The following is a 24,571-nucleotide window of genomic DNA, read 5'->3' as shown; positions in this document are numbered from 1 at the left end:
GTCAAATTGCTACAAGATCTACAATGTTATTTACTTCTCCCGTCAAGTGGTTTTAATGTTGTGGCTTACCCGTGCAGATCAGAGCAAAGGTGTGAAACCATTTCCTGAGTTTTGAGTGTTCCCACAAGCCTCAATAACCTGTACAAGTTTGTAGCCATGAGGAGTCTTTCTAGAGTTGTCTTCCCAAACTAAGGAGGGCAACCACCAACCAGTCCTTTATTAAAGAGCAGTTAGATTGTAGACACTATTCAGTAAAAGACAGGATATTGTCAAACTGCATTCTCTGGTCTGAAGCGACGAAACAAAAGTCTCTGGACAGAACTTCAAGCTCTACGTCTGTCGAATACCAGACACTCCTCATTAGCATCCCTGAGGTGAAGCAAGGCGACTGCTTCATGCTCGGGAGGTTGATAGCAGCAGGGACACCGAGTCTGCTCATAACTGAGGGCAGGAGGAGTACAGACAAATACGGAGAGGTCCTTGAAGAGAATAAGCGTCTGGCTGTCCTTGAGTGGCCCAGCCAGAGCCTGGACTTAAACCCCATAGAACATCTGCGGAGAGACCTGAAGATGGCAGCTCATTTCCATCCGACCTGACGGAGCTTGAGAGGATCTGTCAGGAAGAATGGAATGAATTGTCAAATGTAAAATGTGCATCTGAAAATCAGTGCATTAAGGGCCGTTAATAGTTAAACACATTTGAAAGAAAGATGATTGTGTCAGACTTTTTAGCAGGACTGGGAACTTGGCAATTTTTTTCAGTTTCAAATCTACAACACAAAGAGAAGTGTGCGCCCACATCATAGCAAACTAAAAAGTCAAGCAATCTGATCTGTACCGACGTAATCCAGCAAAATCACTCAAGTCTCCCATAATTTGAATTAAAGGAACATTTACTGTCACGACTGCACATTAAAGGGAGCCAAAGTCAGTGGCTCGGAGCTATAATTCAACATTTGGTTCCCTGCAGGTAAACCACGGCGGCTCTTTATGCCAAGCTAAGGTACTGCTTATGTATGTACAGCACGAGAGTGGTATCAATCTCCTCATCTAACTTCCAGCAGGCATGCAAATGAGCGCATTTCCCAAAATGTCAAACTAATCCTTTAAAAGCATCACAGCCTGGTGCATCAAACACCTTTACCTTTTGAATATTTATGGCTCTCGCACCAGATAAGTGTGTCAAATTGTTGATGTTGCTTAACTCGCGCGGCGGAAACCACAAACAACAATAATATTCCAACACAAGGTACAAAAAATTGTTTATTTCCAAATATATCCCTTTGTTTCCTATGGACAAACAGTAGTTGATAAATTAATTAAAAGCCCAATAATGACATGAATGTAACAGAGGGTTCGTTCTCGACAGCAGACATGTGGCAGTAACATGACTCAAGACTCTCTTCTGTGCTATTAGCGGTACAGCTGAGCTGACGCATGCACGGCAGAGGGAGTGAATTCCACCACGAACTGCTCCGAAGAAGTATAAAAACAAATTAAACCGTTGCCACGTATTGTCAAGATGCTGCAAATGAATCCATGTGTGTTACTTTATCCCCTTGTCCACTTCTTCTTTTGTTGTCCCCCGCAACTGAGTTACAAGTACAGTATAAACGACAAACACAAACATGAAAAAAGGAAATTCTCCCCCCTTGCTCATTCCTTCCGCCTCGGCCTCGAAGCTGCGAGCTGATTTCACAAGGACAAGGTTACAGGCCCGATGGGAGCGTGTCGACGGCGTTATGTTACACTGCCAGTGCCTCTGACAATATTGTGCCTTATTAATCATTGATCTGGTCGCTGGGGTTAGTCTCAGTGCGCTGGGGATTATGTTCACAGCGCTAATGGTGATGATGCACAGGCAATGTCTTAAGACGGCGAATGTATTATATGCAAATCTGGCAAATTCTATTCTTGCTGAGAGGGATGAGGAGAAACAGCTGAATGAAAATGCATACGGACAAAGGATAAAAAACTGGAGTCATCAAATTTGCCGATTGGTTTTGTGTACGGGAAACTTTTCTGCAGGAAAAAGAATGGATGGCACACTTTCATTCAAAAAATAAAAATAAAAAAAAACTGCGCTATTTATGGACTTTTGATAAATAAAATTAACAAAATGACCGTCTACGGGCACAGCAGAAATCGACTGGATTGCAAGTTACTCAGCAGAAAGACTAAAACTCTCAATGGACAAGCTGAAGGAACCAAAATAGGCCGCGTTTTAAATACTTTACTGGAATATTTCTTGAAGAAAACTAAATTAAAGATAAGGTCTGGGTCCAGAAACTGTGTGAGCATTAAAAGTGGGGAAATGAGATCTTGGCTGAAACAGATGGTGTCTCAGAGTTATCAGTTCATTATTCACGTATTAAAATGTGTTACCGGGGTCCTGAGGAATCCTTAAAAATAAGAGTGACGCCTTTTTACGGTTTGAGTTTGAGGAAGTTTGACATGTTGTTTCCATTGAGAGTGGTGGTGGTGGTGGTGGTGGGAGGGTGGGATTCTCACGTGACCACCTGCACTTGTCCTCTGCTGTCCGTTGCAAACGGGGAGATGGAGAAATGGAGGGAGGAGAGACGGAGAAAACAGAGGAGGGAGAACATATCCGCTCATCTAGCAGCATCTGTGCCCTTTAGTTTGTCCGGAGCTGGTAATCTGCCAAGAAATGTAACAGCAGAGCATTAACGCGCCGCTTTCTTCCCCCCGTCGTCCCTGCACGCCACACCGCTGCCATTATCAGCGCTATTAATTCCCCAAACGAGATTTGCGCTGATGCTAGCAGCGGTGCATTCTGCCAAATTGCATTACCAACATGTTATACATTCCTGTCTTGTGTGAACAGTCTTATAATCTAATTATCACATTTATATGCACACTTCAGACTGAATTATAATAATACACGTGTCTATCCACGTCCGTTCAAAAAAAAAAAAAAGGCCACTATACTGGCAGAAGTATGTGGACACTTCGACACATTAATTTGCTTTCTGAAGGTTCTGTCCCAGAACTGACTGTATTTGAAATCGAATCATGTAACTCCCTCAAGTTCACCCCTATCGCTGCAGGTAGCAGACTCATGCCTTGGCAAAAACCCCTTCTGCACCTCAGGATCCCTCACAGGCAAGTGGATATTGAGTGGTTGTGTGATGTCTTGTGCGTAATAGCCTTACAATCAAGCTCTGAGATTGTGGGTGGCAGGCAGTATCGGGTATTTTTGTGAGAACGCGTTGAAGAAACCGGCTTTATAGCAGGATGGATACTTCGGGAGGTCTTTTGAGTTTACAGACGGCTTATAGGCTCTGACTCTGATAAAGAGGACTTTTTCTTTTGGAAGTGTGAGACGATATCACGAATCCACAACAGAATGTTTAACACAGTGCTCTGCTCTCTGCAGAGCTCTTGAGGTCAGCAGCGTTAACCCTTTAAAACCAAACAGATTGCCAGCGATCCGTGAAATCTTGTGGTTTTCGAATTACTGGGAAGTTGTGCTTTTGTCTGGAAGACCTTGGTGACATCTCAAGGGTAAAAATAACTCCAAACACCTCTCTTTTCCTGGGTCTCCCCCCGTCGCTTCCCAACCTGCAGCCAACAGCAGCGGAGCATCATCATTACCGTAATGGCAGTTGTTTGGTTTTTTTCAAGAAAGTGCAACTTCCCAGTGTTCAGCCACACTTTGAATTTTATCCATCGGGTAGTTTAGGTAATTCAGATACTGCAAGCTCTTTCTTATTTAATCAACGATCAGATGTTTAGGTCTTAAAGGATTAAATGTCACTAATTTAACAGAAGAGACAGGTCTATAGGTGTTTGAGAGGCTGTGGCTGGTCATTACGTAACTCAGAAAGGTGAACCTGTGAAGTTTCTCAGTCACCCAGGTTGTGGGTGACTGAAGAAATGTGTAAGAGAAAGGAAAGTGGACTTGTAGAGACGTTTCCTTCTGAGATATCATCCTCCATCAATTTACAAATCCAGTCCAGAGGTTTCAAACCTGTTCAGATTGTGAGTCTCAACATGTGAGCTTCTGACTGATAATGGGTTGTTAGATCACCATTCACAGGGAAAGAGGACAGGTACAAACAATTCCCCCTCAACGACAGCTAAGTTTCTGGTCATTAACAGAAATAAGTCGAGCAAGTTTCTGATGGGCTACTCCCACAGATGTTCCTATTTAAACTGTTTAAACCTCAGATTCCCACCAGTCACTTAGACCTGAAGAAGCAAATTGGGTGAAAAGTCCAGTTGCCTTTTTTAAAAACGCCTTTTGAATATGTTTCAAGGAACAGTGAATGCTCTCAAGGTGACGTCAAGAGTTTCTCTTTCTACGGAGAAATGGTTTCTTCAGCTTCGTATGGAAGAACATGAGTGGCCTGCAGAGAGCCCAGACTTCAAACTAATGCAACACCTCTCTGCTCATCACTTAACTTCAGCTATTCACGGCACTTTTGTTTTCTGCAGATGCTGTCATCATGGATACGTAAGCCCCACACAGTTCCTGGCCTCTTAATAAGATGTTGGAAACTTTTCTTCATAATAAGGGACTGATGTAACCTGTCTAAAACTACGACGAAGACAAAAAAAGTGTTGCTGAGAGACCTGTAACTAAGCTGTGTTTAGTTAAGTGTAGGAGGTGTGTCATTAAATCCTTTCAGAATATATAAAAGAATTCGAATCGCTCAAAATCTATACATTTCTGCAATAAAGGGATTGAAAACAGCAGTGGTTTTCAGTCCTGAAAGTACACAAAGGGAACACAATTAAACAAATAAAACACAAATATTATGCTTTTGTATTTATTTATTCAAGAAAATGAGCCAATATAACATATCAGCTAAAATTTCCTCAACGAACTGATGTCTACAATGATTCATTTTCTTGAATAAACGAATACAAAAGCATAATAGTTCAGTTTCAGTTGTTTATTCAACTGTTTATACTTGCAGGACTCATTTTTTACACAAATATGTTGAAAAAAAGTGGCACTGTAGATATATTTTTCATTTAAATAATAAAAACAGATATGTATTTACACATGAATCTGTTCAATACACATGAATGAGTCATTCCTGGTTTTGACGGAAAACAAAGTGATTAAGTGGTCGACTTTAAAGTTGTCTTGGACGATGTTGTGTGTCAAGATAATCAAGTGAAAGTTCTGGCATGCTAGCACGTCCGTGGCTTAGCTCCTACAACGGGGATCAAATCTCTGTCGTAGTAAGTCTGGACGCAATAGTTCAGTTTCCCCATTAAGATGGAACATGTGTCACCTTAAACATCCAGCTGCCTGTTTATCGCTGCCCGATCTTATTCTGACCAGTCAGATACTAACAATGTCGTCTCTTACTGCTGTATGGTCCAACAACTAAATTCATTAATCTTTAATCAGCCTCCAGTCGACAGTATCAGGGTATTATTTGATCAGAGCGAGAGTGTCTGCCTGTAGTGTTGAGTGAAATGTGACCATCGCTGTCTCCCTCCCCGTGTTGCTGATGACAACAATAAAAGAAAACGTGATAGCCCTCTCTCCAGCCACCCCAACTCCATCCCATCCGTTCTCTTCTTTAACTCATCCTCTCTTTCTCCCCTTTGCTTCGTCGCTGAAGTCGCAGCCACGGCGACGGCAACCTTGGCATTTGCCGAGTGCCACCCTGGGAGCCTCCTGGCGCTCGGTGGCATCATTCAACCTCCGCAGCCCCTGACTCAGACCTGACAAAGCCAGGTAATGGATATGATTGATGTAGCGGAGTCGGGTTCATTCCTGGGGCAGGCGGCAGGTATGAAACTTAAGGATTTCTGGCAGCGGTCCAGCAAAAGTATTGGGCTTCCATCTGCATATCATTTCTATGCCTAAACTATTTTTCCTGCAGCCTCATCGATATACAGCGGCTTTAATGTGGTAATGATGTGTTTGAACATCCAGCATGTGTTTAAAGGAAAGGATGTTGCCACGCATTTCAACACCGACACAAGTCAAAAGCTGACAAACACTTCTTGCCGCTTGTCGACCTTGGTGTCACCCTCGAGTCTGACAGATGTGGGTTCATTCCCAGGGCGGCGACTGAATCCCGAGGTCCCAGGTGTTCGCTTTGCTTCACAAAATTTGACCACAAAATCTGTTCATGCTCATAACCAAGCCTGAACGAAGCCAAGAAAGTTTGTGAAATGTTGATATCTTGGCAACCCGCATTGTGTTGCTAATGGCTCGTGGTGATGGAGCCATAGATATGATGGACAGTGCACAGCTGGGTTCATTCGAGGGGCAACAGGCTAAATGCTGAGGCGGGAGGAGGGACCTCGGGGTGACCTCCGATCCGCTAATGGATTTGGACTTGATACAGTCCCGCTTTTGAGGAGCATAAGATGAGAATTTAAAACTGTCAAAAGGCTAAACGCGAATTGCTTTGGGATTCAAAATACGAGATCAGAACAAAACACACACAATTAGTTTTTTCCATAATATTTTTTCTAACCTTAAATATATATTGCGCTTCTTTTGACTGGATATTTAAGGTTTTAGTTAAATACTTATTTGAAAGCATGTTTTTGTTTCTTCCTCTATGTCATTTAAAATTCACAACCGTCAAACTGGGACTCGGCCTGTTTGTATAGGCGTGTTATTTCAGTGTGTTGTTTTCTCACCTCCACTTTGGGTTATGTAGCGCACCCATGGCAGTGCCTGGTAACCGCTCTTCTCTATGATCTTTAGGTAGCGCACCTGAGGAACACAGAGCAGTTAAATATAGTTATTACTTCATTCATTCACACGCCATTTACTGTGCATAGTCATGGTGCTTCAGTGAGCTCCCGGTAGCTCATTTACACCAGATGTAACCTTCACTTTGATGTAATTTATTTCAGATAAACTGGAGGATTTATCTCTATGGGTTCAAATAATTATTCTGTTTCCAGCTCAATGATTTTCTTCTGGGAGTCCATTAAAGTAGCTTTGCGAGATTTGGAGTTTTAAAAAAAAAAATCCTTAATTGTCTCATTCTGTCTGTCTGACAATGGGCGATATTATGTCTGGACTCTAGCTCGTTTTCATCTCATTTGCGGAAGCCTTTGCTCGTGAGGACAGCTTCTGAAACCGAACTATAACCAAACAAATCGCATGATTTCTCATACTTGATTAGAAATGGCAACATCTAAAATCCATTTTCACATTCGAGTCTGAGTTGGACTTTTTTGTAAGATAATGACCGTTATATGTATGTATACAGCAGTTTTGCAAGAACTGAAACATTTATCAAGAAAAGTTGACATTTTAAAGAAATGTTGGAAAAGCCGCTTGAAGAGCTCAAAGAGTTTGCTTTTACATATGTTTATCTTGTTATTAAAATTTTTTTTTACACACATTCAATACAGACACACTGAAAAAAGTCAATCTAAGAATATGTCATTTTACCATAATTAAGCCTGTGATAATAACAATAAAAAACAAAGTTTGTCTCTTGACATGAATATATTATCTTTTGAAGTTGTCTACATTTTTTTTCATTAACAAGCTATATGTAAGTGGCTCAACATCTTCTTATGAAGACCCCCACAATACACAATTTGCTCGTTGTATTTACTTTGCTCTGGTGTAATGAATTCTGGGTAAATCCCACCAACCAACCAGCTCTAGACAAGAAGAAATTGGAAAAAGACTGGACTTTAAGATAAGAATGAAGTTAATGTTAGTGATATAGTTGGTTATTTACTGCAGCCTTTCAGGTTTTATATTGTTGTAGATATAAGTAAGCTAACACCGTTAGCAATAGGTTTTAGCTGTAAGTCGGCCATGTACTGATAAAAATACAGTGTTCCATGTACTTAAAAAAAGAGTAGTCTTACAAAAGTGAGTTGACTTAAAAGTGAATTAAAAAACTTACTTTTGCGAGTAAACTTGTAAAAGTAAGTTGACATAATCTGCAAAAGTACATTGGCTTTATTGAAGAATTACAGAATAAATGTTGTACCAACAAAGTCTACTCTTGTTGGATCTATGGGATAAAATGATGCAAAAAAGGTTGCCTTACTTTTTTTAAGTAGAAGGAGCAGCGTATTTTTATCAGCACCATTATGTATGTGGCAGAAAAACAAGGGAAAAAACATTAAAAGGTCACCTTTAAGCTAAGCTAGGAATTAAAAATGAAGATGCATTTTTATACAGCTAAAATACTTGTTATTCTCATTACCTGTTAAATTTCTGAGATATACATTTGTCACTAAATCTGAAGCATCTCAAGACTATAGTTAGAATCAGGTATTAGGTTTGCTGCAGTGTATAATGCCACGACGCCACAGTGGAGCGTGAGCAGGGGACAAAGGGTGTGACGGACTTCCCAGGACTGTGAGAAGACTTAATAAGTTATCCATCTAGACTGAGCCCTTCTCACCGGGTTCCACCCATGTGTGAATGTTAAAGAGCTGAAGGTGCACAACAAGGAAGAAGGACTAAAGTAAGACTGGGGGGAGAGTGTTGTTAAAGTTTCCTACCTGAATCCCGGACACAGTGAAATAGGGGATCTCGAAATTAACCGTGATCGGTCTCTTTCCCTCCAGCTCATCGCTCTCCACGCTGGGTAGCCCAAAATGTGCCCGCATCACGTACTCCTTACCACCCTAAACACACACACAAACACACAGAAAAGGCCACAAAGTTGTCACTGAGCCTGATAAGCCACCAAATCCAGTTTGATGAAGTTCGTAAAGCCTTTCAAATAACACTGTTTAGTTTGTTGATGAGTTCTATTCCCAGGTGTCCGACTCTAATTAATACAAGGTTACTTTGTCCACCAAAAACAAACAGCAAACTAGAGGCATCTCCTTTATCGCATCTATGTGAATCAGATATCACTTCACAGGAACATATCTCCAACACAGATACATAAAACTAGTTAACCATTAAGATAGAAGGCAGTTGTGAAACATACCATATGTGTATTAGTTGATTTGTACTTTGGTTTTACTTGACTTTAAAGTCCCTGAAGTCGCTGGTTTCAAATTAAATTTCTGTTTAACATTTAAAAAATCTGTAATTGATGGAAAACGTATCTCACGCTACAAACTCTACAAGGTTTGCCTTCAGATTAGGCCCGTCCATGATATAAATCCAGTCAAAAATACCACTTACAGAGAGTTTAACACACAGAAATGTCATGTAATTGGCTCTGTAAGGTTTTAATGAACTGTAGCATCGCAAGTAAACAAAACAACCCACCAGCCGTCATTGCACCCTTCAAATGCTGTTGCAAGTGACTCAACCTGTTTTCAAACTGAACCTTTCCCACTTCAAACCAGCGAGAAATCACAGATACAGAAACAAGCGCAGGAGGAAATTGTGCATCCGTGCAGGACCCCATCTGTCGACCTGAAAAGCTCATTAAGGTTTTCAGAATCCCTAATAAACTGAGAAACTGACACTTTTATACAAAATAATCCGTCGTTGAACTGCGTTTAAAACCTGTTTTGTTATCCCTATTAAATCTAAATCTGACAAGGAAACATTTGAATCTTGTTAACGCTTCTCATAACAAGCGACTGCATTACGTTTCTGTTTCCTCCATCATACATTACGAACATTAACCACGGCTTCTTGTGAGCGTATACAGAGTTCAAAGGTGGATACTGAGGCAGAAAAACATCTTCTGCAGAGCCACACGCCGGCTGGATAACAATATGTCACGGCTAGCGGCAATCCTTAACCCTCCTTGACAGGCCGATGGTGTAATGAATTACTGAGGAGATATCAGAGGCTGGCAGATAAAAGGAACCTCGACTGAATTAATGCCAGTTTTTAAAAGTCAGTTAAATTTTTCTTTTGAAGAGGCTACAAAGCAGAGACTGACGCAGAAACTTAAAGCAGCGGCGGTGAGGAAATGGAGGGATGTTTTTGTGCGGGCTGCGCAGGACGTCAGCCACAGTGTGACGAATGGCTGCTGTCTCATATTTGTGAGTTGAGTCACAACACAACTTCATTTTGTGACACATGCATCGTTCTAATCCCTGCGCTTTTAAAAGTAAACTTTTGAGAGTGAAAGTCTCAAAATGTATGCATGGCGTATTTATATTCAGAAACAATGCAAGACAAATGTAGATTTTGCGCCACCTGCTGTGTATTTTGGGTTTAAAAAACATTATAAACATCTTGTGACAATGCAGTGTTCTACTGGGAAACTTGGCATACTTGGCACCTGGCATACGTGTAGATGTTACTGGAACCACCCACCAAGACCAGACCAGGCACCCCCAGCAGAATGCAGCCTGACACAGGCACAAACACACAAACGGTTTAGGATGAACTGAATAAAACCAGGAAAAACAGCCTCCAACTTCACTAGATCCCAAACTGATCAGGTATCTGTGGGATGATCCACAGAGCCCAGGCCCCTCCATTCAAACCCATAGGTCCCAAAGGCCCCCACTAACACTCTGTGTCCAGACACCACAGGACATCCTCAGTAGGACCATGTCCATTCTCCATTATCTGCATTACAACTGTGCGTCTTTATCTGCTCTTATTTATTTTACAATTTGCAGACAACACCCTCTTATCTGTGTCCCTCTGTGGACTCTTAGAAGTTATGTAACGCGCTAACAAGGCTGTTCTGGGGCATCTGTCTGTATCCTAAGTTATGAACTGAGATGTGGCAACACTAACAGGGAAGGACTTGATGTTCCACTGCACCACGTTCTTCTCGGGCACCCACTTGGCGCTGCCCGTGCTCGTCTTGAACTTGGGTGAGTCAGCATCGCTGGGCACCGGCACCAGAATGGACACATTGTTGGCAGTGGACCGACTCTTGAACTGACTTCGAGCCTGCGACAGAAGGAGGACAGAGGTCAGTCGGGATCTTCACAGCAAAAAGGCCACGCACAAATTCACACGTCGCCGCCGCCGCTGCTGCGTGGAGTGCAGCTCGAGATGGAGGCGGCGTAAATGCTAAATAAGTTTCTCTGCTTTTTTTTTTTATCAGCGCGTACTTGAGTCGCTCGTCATTACCTTGACCTTGATCTCCACGCGGCTGTGAGAGAACTTCTCAATCACGCTCTCGATCCATATGAGTGGCTTCACCTGTTGGGGGAGATCGAGAGAGAGCGTGGACAAGGTCAAAACTGCAAGTGCATCACTACACACGTCAATACAGGGACAGAGTGGATGAGAGAGCGGGAGCGACAACAAGATATTGTGCTTGTACAAGGGGGTCAATAACTCCATCCTGGTTTCAGATACCAGGAGTCCTTAAATCATGATTATTCCACTGAGTAGTACTAGTAACTGGGACATGAGCTTTTGACTTACTACTTAATAGATCAAAATAAGTAAGAAGGAACCTGGACACTTTATATTATTGATTTGGTAAAAAATATGTGAAAACATAAAAGATATAGCACAAATATGAGCAGATTGTATCATTTTATACGTGCAAGGTAGACACATTTGAGGCTCTGACGCCAAAGTGTGAAACAAATAAGACGTGTGTTCTTAGCGGTATGCTGGTGGCGTGTGCCCGGGTTCCTTCGGAGGACGAGATTTGTTTTTTTTCATGTGTGTCCCCGCTCACTGTAGTGTTGAGGCGGTAGGACATGAGCTCGCTCTCGCCGTCGGGGGGGATGAAAGAGATGGTGCGGTCGTTCTCAAAGCGTGACAGACGGACACACTGATGAAACTTCACGTCCTCCAGCTCCACCGCCTTGCTCTTCTCTCCTGACACACACACACACACACACACACACACACACACACACACACACACACACACACACACACACACACACACACAAAAAAAGATTGAGAGCTTTCCACGCAGCCTTGGGGGAAATCAAGGTCAAGGTAATGATGACTGACAAACATTCACTCAATCTCCCTCGCACGCAGACACACACACGGCGCGCTGGCAGTGTGCTACCGAGTCCACCTGCCGTCTTCTTGTCCCCCCGACTGAACATTTATTTTGCCGCCATGCACAAACATGCACGCAGCTTTCCCTCACTGTCTGCAGCCACCATCTTCTCCTCCTCCTACGAAGCCCTCAAAACAACACGAATCATTTTTGAATGATTAACAAGAAAAAAAATCTGGAATATGTGTCTGTATTTAGAAAGTTTGTCATTTCTCTGGCAAATACTACATGTAACAGTTTATAGCAGCTTCAAAAATAAACAATAGATCAGCTTTATGTGTTTATTTACACCTGAGAGGTCACACACAAACCTTTGCAGTAATATAATTGCATCAATTACTATCACTATATTACTAATGTGACTGCAAAAGTGCCCAACTATTTATGTGAATATCATCAATAAGCCTCCTGGAGTGTATTTAGTATTTGCTGAGGTGTTTCAAAGGGGCGCAAACCTTATTTGCAAACTAATATAAAATAAGATATTCCTTTAATTTACCCCACAGGGGAAATTTGTAGTGTGACAGCAGCACATAGTTAAGGACCAGGCACGAGACCAAGAAAATTAAAGATTAAATAAAGGCAAAAATAACACTGTGGTCTACTGGGATCAGGCTTGGTTCTATAGTCTCACTCCTTTTTTTGTGTAATTATGTCATTTAGTCTTTAAAAAGTAAAGAAAAACGATTTGAGAATATTTAATAAAGAAAACCCTGTGTGAACAAATCTTCCACATTTAAGTGGCTTAAAGCTGGACTAGCTGCAACAAACGTAAACGGTGACGTTGCCTCGTGTCACATACACTACCAGTCAAAAGTTTTAGAACAGCACGCTGTATCCTCTATAGTTGGTCAGGTCCTCTCCGTTGACCAATCAATAAGCTACACATTAATTACGACGAGGGATGCGAGCAGAAGCTGCCACGGGCTCAGAAAAGGGTGCGACAACCGGATCATCTTCACTACGAATAAAACTGTGTGAAAATTCCTGTTAAGAATGGAGAAAGAGAACAATAGACAGTCATCAGGGTGACGTCTTCAAAGGATCTGAAATCTGCTGGAGAAAGCCCGACGTTCACCTCCACTCTGCTTAATGAGGGGTGCTGAGTGGTGGAAAACTGCTCTAATGACTGTGGGCCTGTGAGCCTTCAGCTAAATCCCCCCTGTTCAGCAGCGAGCTAAACCCTGCTCCGAATGCAACCCCGGACCAGGACTAAGGCCTGTCAGAGTAAATATATGCACGAGTGTGTATTTGTGCACGCTGCTTCCTTGTTCATTGTTCTCCGTTTCAATCGTGCGTACGTACATGTTTGAGTTTGCAGATGTGTGTAACGTGCTCCTTTCTCTATTGATTTCGCTTGTGCGAGCGAGTGTGTGTGTGAGCATGTGACATTTCTTAATGCATGAGCGGCGACCAGATGAGGTCAGGTCCAGGGGGAGCGCAGCACTGCAGGTCAAGCAAAGCTGGGAAGCCCTTTAGAAATGTTTTTTATGTCCATAACACACACACACACACACACACACACACACACACACACACACACACACACACACACACTAAAGCTTGCATGCAGAATTATCAAGATGAGACAGGAAGGAAAGGTCGTATGGGACGCGCTCTGTCATCGCTTCGACCTGAGAGGCTGGAAGAAGAGACAGCTGTTTGTGTACATGTCAGCTGAGGATTGAAGATGGAGCCGTGTCCCCTGTGGTTCACCTTTAAGACCGCACTCACCTGCTTCCATGCTTTTAATGCACAGCAGCAGACGGGCGCAACCTAATCTGTTTTCGGGCTGCTGTCTTAAATCAAAACAAAACAAAACAAAAAAACAAAAAAGCCACAGGAAACCAATTAATAATCACATTTAGCAAATACTAAAAGCACCTCGCAGACTATTTAATCTTCTTAAATGTGAAGATTTCTTCCTGTTCTTTGTTTTAATAAGGCTGTTAAAAAAATGAAAGGCCTATCTCCACATTTTTCATTGTTGGTCAGACATAATTAAATATGTCACCTTGGGCATTTTTACGAGTGTGTGTGACATTTTATGGATAAGATGATTAACTGAGAAAATAACAAGCATGTTCGCCGGAAATAAAAACAACTGTTAGCGGCAGTCTGCGCAGCCCGCGGCTCCTACTGTCATCGTAAAGACAACTTTATGCAACCTACATGAAATTTTTATGCAAAAACAAACAAACTCTCACCCACCAGATTCAGACAAAAGGCAGCTAAGAAGGAATTTTATAAATCCTGTGGGTGCATGAGCAGCTGTATACACTCAAGTGTTATAAATGTGTAGATATATCAGATAAAAAGCGGCTAAAGCAGCTATAATATTCATCTCCGTTTCCTAGTGGTTACAATTCTGGACTTCTGCCAGTGGAGGGCAGTATTAAATGATTTATACTCATTCTCCCACTCAGGCTGCATCCACTGAGGATGGAATAAAAAAAAAAAACTATGTACGAATGACTGGGAAATGATATGTAAAAAAGTGTAACCAGTGAAGATGAAAGTGGAGAACACATGCGAATATTTGTATTAAAATTCAGCGTGAGTGTGTGTTTGCATCTGCCAGTGTGTTTGATCATTACTTCTGATCATTATTTGAGGGGATATGTTATTTCCCAGACATCTACACACAGCGGGGGGATTGTGGGCTGCGTACACCGGGCAGCCACAGACCCTCACCTTTCATCTGCGGGGCTGTAGCCCGGGGTGGGGATTAAGTCTGAGGCAAAGAGGCTAGACAGTGATGGAGCCCTTCCCCTTCAGTGAGGAACAGCAGGGGGGGAGGAGGAGGAGAAGAAATGTGAGCAAAGGAGAGGAGGAAGAAGACATGGAGGAGGAGGAGGAGGAGGATGATGTGCAGGGATAGGGGGAGATGTAGCAGTGGGAAGCGTTGATGGAAAAATGTCACAGGCGGAGAGGGGTTGGTAGAGGAAGGGCGAGGGCTGTGCATGGGATTAAGACAAAAAAAGAGGAGGTAAAGCATGAGAGTGAGTTCAAGGTGAGTGAACAGGCTCTGCCACGTTACAAACTAAAGTTGTAAATGCATCTTGTTTACATGCTGGAATCAGCCACTATGACGTGAGTGTGTGAAATGAAAAGTATATGCATTTTACACAACGCAATAAAAGTTCAGGCTGAGTGAATGATACAGCGGATTGACTTGGGACAGATGTAGAGTTCCTCAAACGTTTAGCAACAAGGAAACATCATCCATTATGGAAATTGGTTTTCAAATAGAGACCAGTTATAGAAAAAAAAAGGCTAGTTCCAAGCACACACTAGCAATATTTTCATATTCTGCTCGAATCACTGAAATATTTGGGGTTTCTAATGGCGTAGCCTGAAGTGCACCTCCTCAGAAATGTGACAAGGCGTCATGGTGACACAAACCGCAAGAACTGCGATTGGTCCGCTTGGTGGTAGCGGACCAATAGTTGTATTTCCATCTTACTCCATTATCCACTCATTTCAAAAGCTCCTTCACGCAGCTTTTTGTTAAATTTATTACACCAATATAAACCCCTTAATTATTATTCAACTTATGTCCGCAGATGACGAGATTGTTCTGCTGAGTGGCTGCAGGCACCGAATCAGGTACTTACTGCCGGTGATCTCAAACAGCACTTTATCATTGAGGCCCAGTCGAAGTTCAGGCATCCCCGACAGGACCACTTTGAGCTTGATGCTGCCCACGATTTCGCTGCGCAGGACACCGCCGCTGGCACTCACCTAAACACAGGACACATCGTATTTTAACGTTACAATGTTAATATTTTTTCATTAATACCAATAATTTCCAGTAAAATCTGCCCACCACGAGCTTAATTTATTGCATAGAGATTAGGCAGAATCCAGGATCAACCATTCGGTACATTCAAACAGACTGGGGACCTGAACTGAAAGAATCTCAGCCCACAGTGTGAGAAATGTAAGCGAGGCACCGGTGTGAAAGGCATTAAAGAATGACTGGAAACATTAAAAAAAAAAAAAAAAAGTCCCGGTTGCATAAAAGAAGGAAGTTGCGACAGCAGCTCACTGGCATTGTTTAAATACCTACACTTCATCAGTTTCCCCTTGCCTCATAAAAACCTGCAGCTGTATGTTGAGTTACACTTGAGGTGTTGCTTCAAGGACAAGACCCAGGAGAGGAGAGGACTTTTAAAAGATGCTGCACGTTCATGTATGCAAATGTGTTCCTTTAATGCAGGTAACCTTGAAGAGCTTATAAAATCTACTAACTGGGGCTGTCATTTCACACAATAACATCACATTATGCATAACATCATGACTATTGTTCTGTAGGTCTCCTTTGTGCCTCCAAAACAGTTGTGACTCATCGGAGAATGGACATGGACCTTCTGAGAGTGTCCTGTGGTATCTGGCAACAGGATGTTGCTAGTGGGGGCCTATGAGTTGAGGGGAGGGGCCTCTGTGGATCAGGCTTGTTCCAGTGGATCCCACAGATACTTGATCAGTTTGGGATCAAGTGAATTTGGACACCAGGTCATGGTGTCTCATGTTTGTTTTTAAGTTGTTCCGAAAGTATGTGTGTGCGCTACCGTCAAGGAGTGTCATTGCTATGGGGTGGGGGTGCCTGGTCTGGTCTAGGTGGGTGCTATATGTCTAAGTAACATCGACATGAATGAATCCCAGGTCCAAAAGGTTTCCTAGCAGAACACTGAATTGTCACAAGATGATCAGAGTTATTTATTTTTCCTGTCGGTGGTCATAATGTTATGTCTGATGGGTGTATATTTTAGGCTTAAAGCGCAGACCCTCAGGTCTATATCAGAAAGAGAAAGAAAGAAAACAAACTGCATATTGTACTGAAACAGAATAGCAGATTATTGGCACGAGAGAACATTTCCTCCACGTTTCAATACAAGGAAAAAGGAAAACTGTTTGGAGGAGACAAAACAAACCAGGGTAGTATTGTAACACTTTAACGATCTATTTTAAACCAGAGCTGATCAAGATAATAATCCAGAAGTTTCAGATGATGGATCAAACAATGGACGGTGACAGATAAAGAAAACAGAAATGATACTAGTCATATGTTCCAGTAGGTGGAGCTAAAAAAAAGTCTATTACAAAAGCTTTGTGTGATGTAAAAACAAAATGAAACTGTAGTAAATCAGATTATTTTGCATTTTGCACAATTACCACATGTCCAATGCCAGTGTAAACCAATACCATAAAAAAAAAATCACTTAGCATGAGTGGGTTAACCTCTGAGGCACCACAGAGAAACCCACATTCAAGCAGTTAAAAATCACAGAACCCTGTAGTTTTAACAGGGTGTTTTCATTGTTTGTTTTTCTAAGTTGTTTTTTTTTGGAGGGTTCTTTTTATGCCTTTATTTTTGATAAATATTAGTAGAAATAGACAGGAAGTAATGTGGTGAGAGATAGGAGATGGAATGCAGCAAATGTCTGGAATTAAACCTGCACCACTGCAGAGAGGACAATAGTCCAGACGAGCTATCGGGCCCTCCGCTGTACGTTTTTATGATGAATTCAGGTTCACTTCTTTCAACTTTATTCATTCATTGTTGTGCTGTCGCTGTGAATCACAGCTAGCTAAATACCCCTTCATGACCCACGTCACTGTGGCGTCACGGCGTTAGCTAGAGGCAAAGCAGACGGAAGCCTGAGGCAAACGCTGGCACTTTCAACCACCAAAATATGGTCTTGCTGTATTTTTGAGCGCCAAAACCGGAAAATCTAAAACACTAACTTGAAGTTTTACCGGATATCAGCCACTGCCAGTCGTAGGCGACTTTGGTTGAACGTGATTAAAAGAAAATATTGGAGCAAGACAGTCATCAGCAGCCCTTTGTTGGGAGCGCACAATTCATATCAGGTCAGATTAGTATGTAATGAATCATCAGAGTTAATCATTATTTGGGGGATTCTTGTTACAGGTTAATGCTAATGCTAAGCGCTAGGCTAACTAATGCAACATTAGTTGTATGTTTCAGGGGTGTCGAAGCAGAACTACTTTATCCTCCACAGTGGTTCCACTTACTTCTTTGGTAAAATTGGCCATCCAGTGAATGAGTGTAGGGGTCAGTGAATGTAGTCCCATCAGTCAGAGTCAACGTTTTTAAAATAACACTACTAAGTGTATTAGTGTATTACGCTAAACGCTGTTTACAGGCTATAGCATTTGATTTGTTTTGCCTCCAGCTAAGCCCCGCCCCTCAAAAAAACATCTGTTTACAAACCTTTAACAGAGTCTATTAACCTTGCATGTTTTTATCTGTTCAACGAAGTGAACATTGTGTTATGGGAATTTTTCATTTAGTGCAATAAAAGAATCTTTTTCAGCAGTTTATTGTTCCAACATATTGCTCTCACCAGAAGATTTACTGACTCGATGACATCCATGAACACTTCATTCTTCCTGTACTTGATGCCCTCTGACCGCCAAGACACAGCGTTGGTAACGGTTGCAGGAGGTCGAGGGGCCCCGACCTCTAATTTATGGCCCTGCTGGGTGATGTACCTGAAAGAGACAAAGGCGGAGAGGAGGTGTAAGGCAGCTCAAGCTGTGTCCAAAGTCAGTCTGTAATCCTGCTGAGTGGGAAACCTGAAAATCCACGAAGAAGATTCATCACACTAGTTTAAAGAATAACAGCATGTGAGACGTTTCAGAGACAGAATATGTTTATTTTAAAGAACCCGCTGTAATATCTTAATCTACTTTGAAGACAGTTATCTGCACAGAGGATGAACAAACAAGTAAGATTCTTAACTTAAAGACATCTAAAGAGGAAATGCAACCAACGGGATGCGTGTTTATCTCTCAGCCCAAATCCAATCTCTCTTCATGAGCGTTTTTCATACTTTGCCTTAATCACGCCTCGTGACTTAAAACAAATAAGTGTAAATTAATTATAGGAGCTTTGTGTTCATGTGTAGGAAAATTATTCATGGATGTAATTGGAAAATAGAGATTTACATAAATCCATTGTGCCACGGATAAAAACAAGCATTCATTTAAAAAAAAAAAAAACTATTAAGTATTAAACGGGTAAATAAAAGCATCAAGAGTCTTAAAAGGTCACTGGACCATGAGGAAACAGCTTTAATATAATGAAACATTCAAAGAATTCAAACCTTTGATGGGCAGCATTTGTTTTTTTTTTAATTTGACGATAGAAAATATTCTGCTTAAGCGTGTTACCATGCAGAGATCGAACACACTGCCACCTTTGAAAAATTAAGATGTTGTTGTTTTGTTTGTAAGTTTAATGTTTTCTTTTTTTTAGCTTTTGCAGGACCCGTCTGACACTGCTACTCTGACTGCTACTGTGTTCACCAGCTTGTCATTAAATTGGTCAATCAGCTGTTAGCGGCTGGCAGTGAGCCTACAGTATGAGTAGATAGGACCACAAGGTGCTTCCGGATAAAACTGATATAATTGCCCCAGTGCCTATATCTAACTAAACTACTTCTACTACTCGTTATTGCTGTTTTCGTTTTGGATGCACATACAAGTTGGACATACACTCTCGCCTGTCTTCGAACCTCATTTATCAAGAAAGGAAGAGGAAGCCAGAGACGAGATCAGCCGGGAAAAAAAAAAAAAAAGATTTCTGTCAGGACATTTGGAAAAATTTTCCTCGCAGTTAAGAGATGTTGATGTAAGTCCGTTATTCCTTACTTTGATACAGCTAGCTGACACCTAAATGCCTGAAATGGATCCGACTCTGCTGCTTCCTAAGTGACCTGGACATGGACCATTATCCTGCACCCACACATGATGCACCACATTACCTCCTTATCAACTCTCGAGATATATATTGAGATATATATGTGTGTGTGTGTGTGTGTGGAAGCACACTGTATCCAAACAGTGAAGTTGAAGATCTAAAATTAAAATTGAAAAATGCTACGATTATTACTATTACTATTTTTTACTATTTTCCAGGCTCATTTCCACACGCTGTTCCTTTCACGGAGTCATTTGATCTATACGAACATCGATTGGTGCAGCTTTAAACATGTCGATATGTTAATCAATAGCGAATATGAGTCGATTATACTCCACTTAATTAAGTCTAGCAGTCACTCTGGCATAAGCAAACCAGTTTGTTCCGTTTCCGTGTATCCATATCAAAGTATTGAGCACGTCTAGTCTTCTGTTAGTGTAGAACACAGTCGGTATATGTTACCTCTCCTCCCCGACTCCAGGGACCCATGATGATTTGTCATGAGAATACGAGGGAGCAGTACTTAGATAAACAACATGTGACCAGGCCTGTCTTTACCCAAATACCCCCCACCCCCTCCCCCTCCCCCTCCCCCACCCACACACAAACACCACAGCGTACGTGTCAATGGCCTCATTTCCACTGCAGAGCTGTCTGAATTTTTATGCCACCAAATCATCTATTCCAGATATATATGTATATTTGGATATTCCAGTCAGAATAGCCACAGCATTAACACCACTAACAGGAGAAGTAAATAAAATCGTGTGACAATTCAATGTTCTGCTGAGAAACTTTTGGACCTGGCATTCGCGTACCACCCACCTAGACCAGACCAGAGCAGGAACCCCCACCCCATAGCAATTGTAGTGTAATTTTAATGTTTGTGATGTGCTTAAAAGAAGATAAATGAATAAGATGCATGCTGAATAACTTTGACGTCAAGTTTGATTATAGATGATATATTGAATAATAATATCTTTAGTTTGATCATGTTTTATAAGGTTATATAAGGTTATGATTGAATTACAATGATATGTCCGATCATGATGTCATTAGCTTGATTACAACATTAAGTTTGATATGATGGGCCTTCACCAGGCATATGCTACTAGAACACAAAGGGAGAGCACTGGAATCAATAGTATATCTACTGCATTCCTCACAAGGGCATGTGTGTGTAGTTATAGTTGTGCTTATCGCACTTGGTAAAGTTATTTTAAAGAATAATGAGCTTAGTGGACTGGAAGATAAAGGTGTGAAATGAACGGGAGTAACTTTGTGAAACTGGGAGCCTAGGGAAATTCCAAAACTACTGACGTAACTGCAGGTGTTTGAACCTGAGGGAAAAAAAATAGAAAAGGTATCTGGAGCAGATCACGATGCTCCAGAGCAATGTGGCACATCTGGCACATCTGGCATCCAAGGCCGCATGGCTCACCTGGCTTCCCAGGCCATGGGGCACATCTGGCATCCCAGGCCATGTGGCTCATCAACAGTGATGAAGGCAATTTCTAAGGGTATGACTGGTTAAAATAAGGGGCTGGTGAGGGTGTGCCCCATGTAGGGGATGGAGAAGGGTGTGATTTGTGACGTCCCAAAGGTATAAAAGATGAGGACAGTCACAGCCCTCGCACCTTAGAGCGGGGTCGTGGTGACCATTTTTTGTCCTGTGATGCTGCTCTCCTTTTTTGCCGGCAATAAAGATCACTCACTCTGACGCTCTGTACTTAGACTCCTGGTGATTTTTTGAGACTCCAAAGAGAAGTTATCTTCAGGCTGAATTGAACATCTTTCAAGGACTAAGTTTTACATGGGTCTCCTATTTCGGAATAATTTGATACAACACAATGACACTCCTTGATGGCAGCAGCCACCCCCAGCAGGATGCAGCCCGACACACGGAAAAAGGGTTTAGGAACAATTCTGAAAATATGAAAAACAGCACGAGGTGTTGACCTGGCCTCCAAATTCACTAGACCCCAAACAGATCAAGTATCTGTGGGATGATCCCCTCAACCCATAGGACCTAAAGGCCAACATCCTGTTGCCAGACGCCACAGTTATGTCACTTGACAGAGGGGATTGGGTAACATAATAAATCTAATGTATTTACTTAGTTAACGTATTTATTTAGTTAATGACACCATGACTCGACTGCTTAGTGTAGGAAGTGAAGCATACACCTCAACAAAAACAAAAACAAAAACAAAACCCACTTTCTGTTGTTTCACTCTAAAGATTCAAAGTGTTGAACACTTGAACTTGACTACGGAAAAGTAATCAATAGGAGCAGACTTTGTTCAGTTAGTGACTTAATGCGCCTTAAATTCACCTCCATCTATTTCTCGCCAAGTGCATTAAAAAGGCAAACTGCACACTCTCTGAAGCTGCCTCGCTCTCTGTTCAATCCCCCGTCCTCTTCTCCTTCTTCTCCTCCTCCTCCTCTTCCACTATTGTCTGTTCTGGTATTTTCAGTCGTGTCTCACCTTTTCCTCACCTCCACGTTTTCCCCAGATACAGTGACATACTACTGACTGAACGCTCCACGAATTTACTACACTCGGGTTCCTCTTTTAGAAAAACAAGCAGACAAAACAAATCTATCAGCAATGCCAGTTTCCTAATTTAATTCCATCTTCAGCAGCTGTATCTGTATCTGCAGTTGTCAGTTGAAATGGAGAATATTGTCTTGTGGCATATCTGTGTCACCGATTTAGACAGTTATTCAAATATATAGATGTTTTTTGGCAATACCTAATATGTTTTTTGGCTAACTGGAGGCAGCAGGAACGAGCTGTGCGCACTTTGTCATTTCAGCCTCCAGGAATACTGATAGCTTAAGAAGGCAACATTATGATTAATTTAGCCAGAAACAGACAGTGTGTCACCCATAGTGCTCGATATGTTTATGTGTTGAGACCAGTGATTACATAATTTAAAATGTTAGGTTAAAAATTTAAAATCTATATATTTAAAAAAATAACATACATTGCAGAAGTAGGAAGAATATGCTGCTGTAAAATTTGAATAAAATACTACACTCTCTTCATTATTTCCACTTCTCCACTGTGTTAAAATGACTTCATTCAGATGTCACTCTTATCCAATGATCTTTTTTTTTCCTTCCATCTCTGAGCCATGTCCCCAGTTCATTCATTCAATACATTACAGTTCTGTCACTCCACCTTTCATCAGCTTGTATCTCCATCTCATCCTGGTTGTTCAGAGGAGGTCTCACCACCACCACCTCCACCACGACCATCAGAATCTGTCTTTATCTACTACCGTCATCTAGGACTGCCCTCTATGAATTAGATTTTCATTGGAGAAGCAAAAAAACATTACTTTTCAAATGTTGTTACGTAAAATTTTCTCTTCACCTCAAAATGATCTCTCTTATTTCTCTCTAGTTATGTCTATGGCCACATGACAAACATATTATTTTATAGCTTTGTTTGGATCTTCACTAACTCTCGAAGGAAACATCTGCTTGATTGTTGCCGCTTTTCTTTTCAACGAAAACAGCTGCATTCTGCCCAGACAATGACAAAACAAAAGAGTAAAGTTTCAGCCGGACAGTCGTGGACAATGAGCTAAAACTTGCCGTAAAGCCCTGCAAAGCCGATAAGCAGATTTGCATGATGGCTCTCTGCGGTCATTTGACCTGCTGTTATTATAAAACTATCCATTACAGCTGCACTGCACCGGCTAATCTGTTTGAACAAGGGCCAAGTGTCATGCCTCACGCAGAATCAAATCCTTCAGAAGAAATACGAACCCTAACCGAAGCGCATCGTTAGCTAAGAATTAATGTCAGCTAAGAAAAACCGCTAAGTAAACAAGTATTAGATTGACTGACAGATTGGGGAAAAATATTTTCCCCCGTTTTCTGTCCCAGTTCCTCCCACCTAAAGGATCTCGAATGTCGGGAAGTCGAAGGAAGAGATGAAAGGCTGCGACAAGTGGGCTCGGGGTTGACGTCGGGTTGTTTTGCGTTGTTTGTTCTGTTTTGCCCCGATTCTCCTCAGAAATGCTAATGAGTGGATCTGGAAGCGGAGTTTGGCAGCATACAGGCAGATTAGCATAACAACAGCAGACGTAGGGAGCGCGCGCACCACACACTACGGCGAATGTGAAAGTTTAAAGGGAGACTCGCTCGCAGGCTGAAGCCTCACTTGCCTCCACCCACGCACACATTCGCGGATGTATATTTCCAGTAGACAGATGGTGTGAAAACGTAAGGGAAAAGCTGTGTTGTGGGGACGGCTTGGGCAGGGAAAGGTCAGAGGACTGGAGCACCCTGCAGACGGACAGTGAATGTGTGCTGTCTGTGTTTGTGTGTGCGTTTTGTGTATGCACAAGAGAGAGCTGACAATTGTGCATCTCCTTAGAGAAGAGAAGAGAAAAGAAGAGCAGGGCTTCTCTGTCTGGGAGTCTTGAGTGTGTCCAGCTGATGGTGTCACTGTGTATGAGTGCCAACAAGAGCCTGGTAATTATCAGCACTATTCAGACACTAAACACACACACTTCACTGTTCAAACACACACATAACTTCGGCGCGTGAAATTAAACATCACACAATGCAAGCCAAAAAAAGAAGTGACTTTTGCGACATGAAAAGGGTAAACAAAATAAACTATGCAAATGCAAACATTTCAGATATAAACTTCACTCTTAATGAAAAGCAAAGAGGATCATGTGCGCGCTGAGCCCGTGTCGCCGCGATAAACAAGGCTACCGAGTGAATGTGGAACCTTTTCATGGAAATAAATACCTCTCCGGGAAGCCAAGAGGTGGGTAAAAGCAAAACAAGGCTGTGTACACCTAGATCACAAAACCCTGCCGACCCAAGAACAGTCGTCGCTTCAGTTCATTTCACTCACTGAATGAAGCTCTGCCGTTCATTACAGCCTTAGGTACCAGCTGTACTCCGCCGAACGAAAAGAGAA

The 24,571-nt window shown here is 42.0% G+C and overlaps 1 protein-coding gene across 1 annotated transcript in view; it reads right to left on the bottom strand.

Moving 5' to 3' along the window:
• Positions 1 to 1,244: 1,244 nt before the first annotated feature.
• The window catches only part of ap1m3 (adaptor related protein complex 1 subunit mu 3), a 33,775-nt gene continuing 10,448 nt past the window's right edge, over positions 1,245 to 24,571 (bottom strand). Inside the window, exons 5-12 of the mRNA XM_047587951.1 lie at positions 18,262 to 18,409; positions 15,505 to 15,631; positions 11,549 to 11,691; positions 10,987 to 11,058; positions 10,645 to 10,803; positions 8,481 to 8,606; positions 6,639 to 6,714; positions 1,245 to 2,657 (exon numbers count right to left, since the gene is read on the bottom strand). Of these exons, the coding sequence (XP_047443907.1) occupies positions 2,635 to 2,657; positions 6,639 to 6,714; positions 8,481 to 8,606; positions 10,645 to 10,803; positions 10,987 to 11,058; positions 11,549 to 11,691; positions 15,505 to 15,631; positions 18,262 to 18,409 (874 nt within the window). The 3' untranslated portion in view covers positions 1,245 to 2,634. The remainder of the gene's footprint in view (positions 2,658 to 6,638; positions 6,715 to 8,480; positions 8,607 to 10,644; positions 10,804 to 10,986; positions 11,059 to 11,548; positions 11,692 to 15,504; positions 15,632 to 18,261; positions 18,410 to 24,571) is intronic.

This window comes from Mugil cephalus, chromosome 6, assembly GCF_022458985.1.
Source record: "Mugil cephalus isolate CIBA_MC_2020 chromosome 6, CIBA_Mcephalus_1.1, whole genome shotgun sequence".
Taxonomy (NCBI): Eukaryota; Metazoa; Chordata; class Actinopteri; order Mugiliformes; family Mugilidae; genus Mugil; species Mugil cephalus.
The sequence above is the reverse complement of the archived record's forward strand: the minus strand, read 5'-3'. Positions and strand labels throughout refer to the sequence as shown.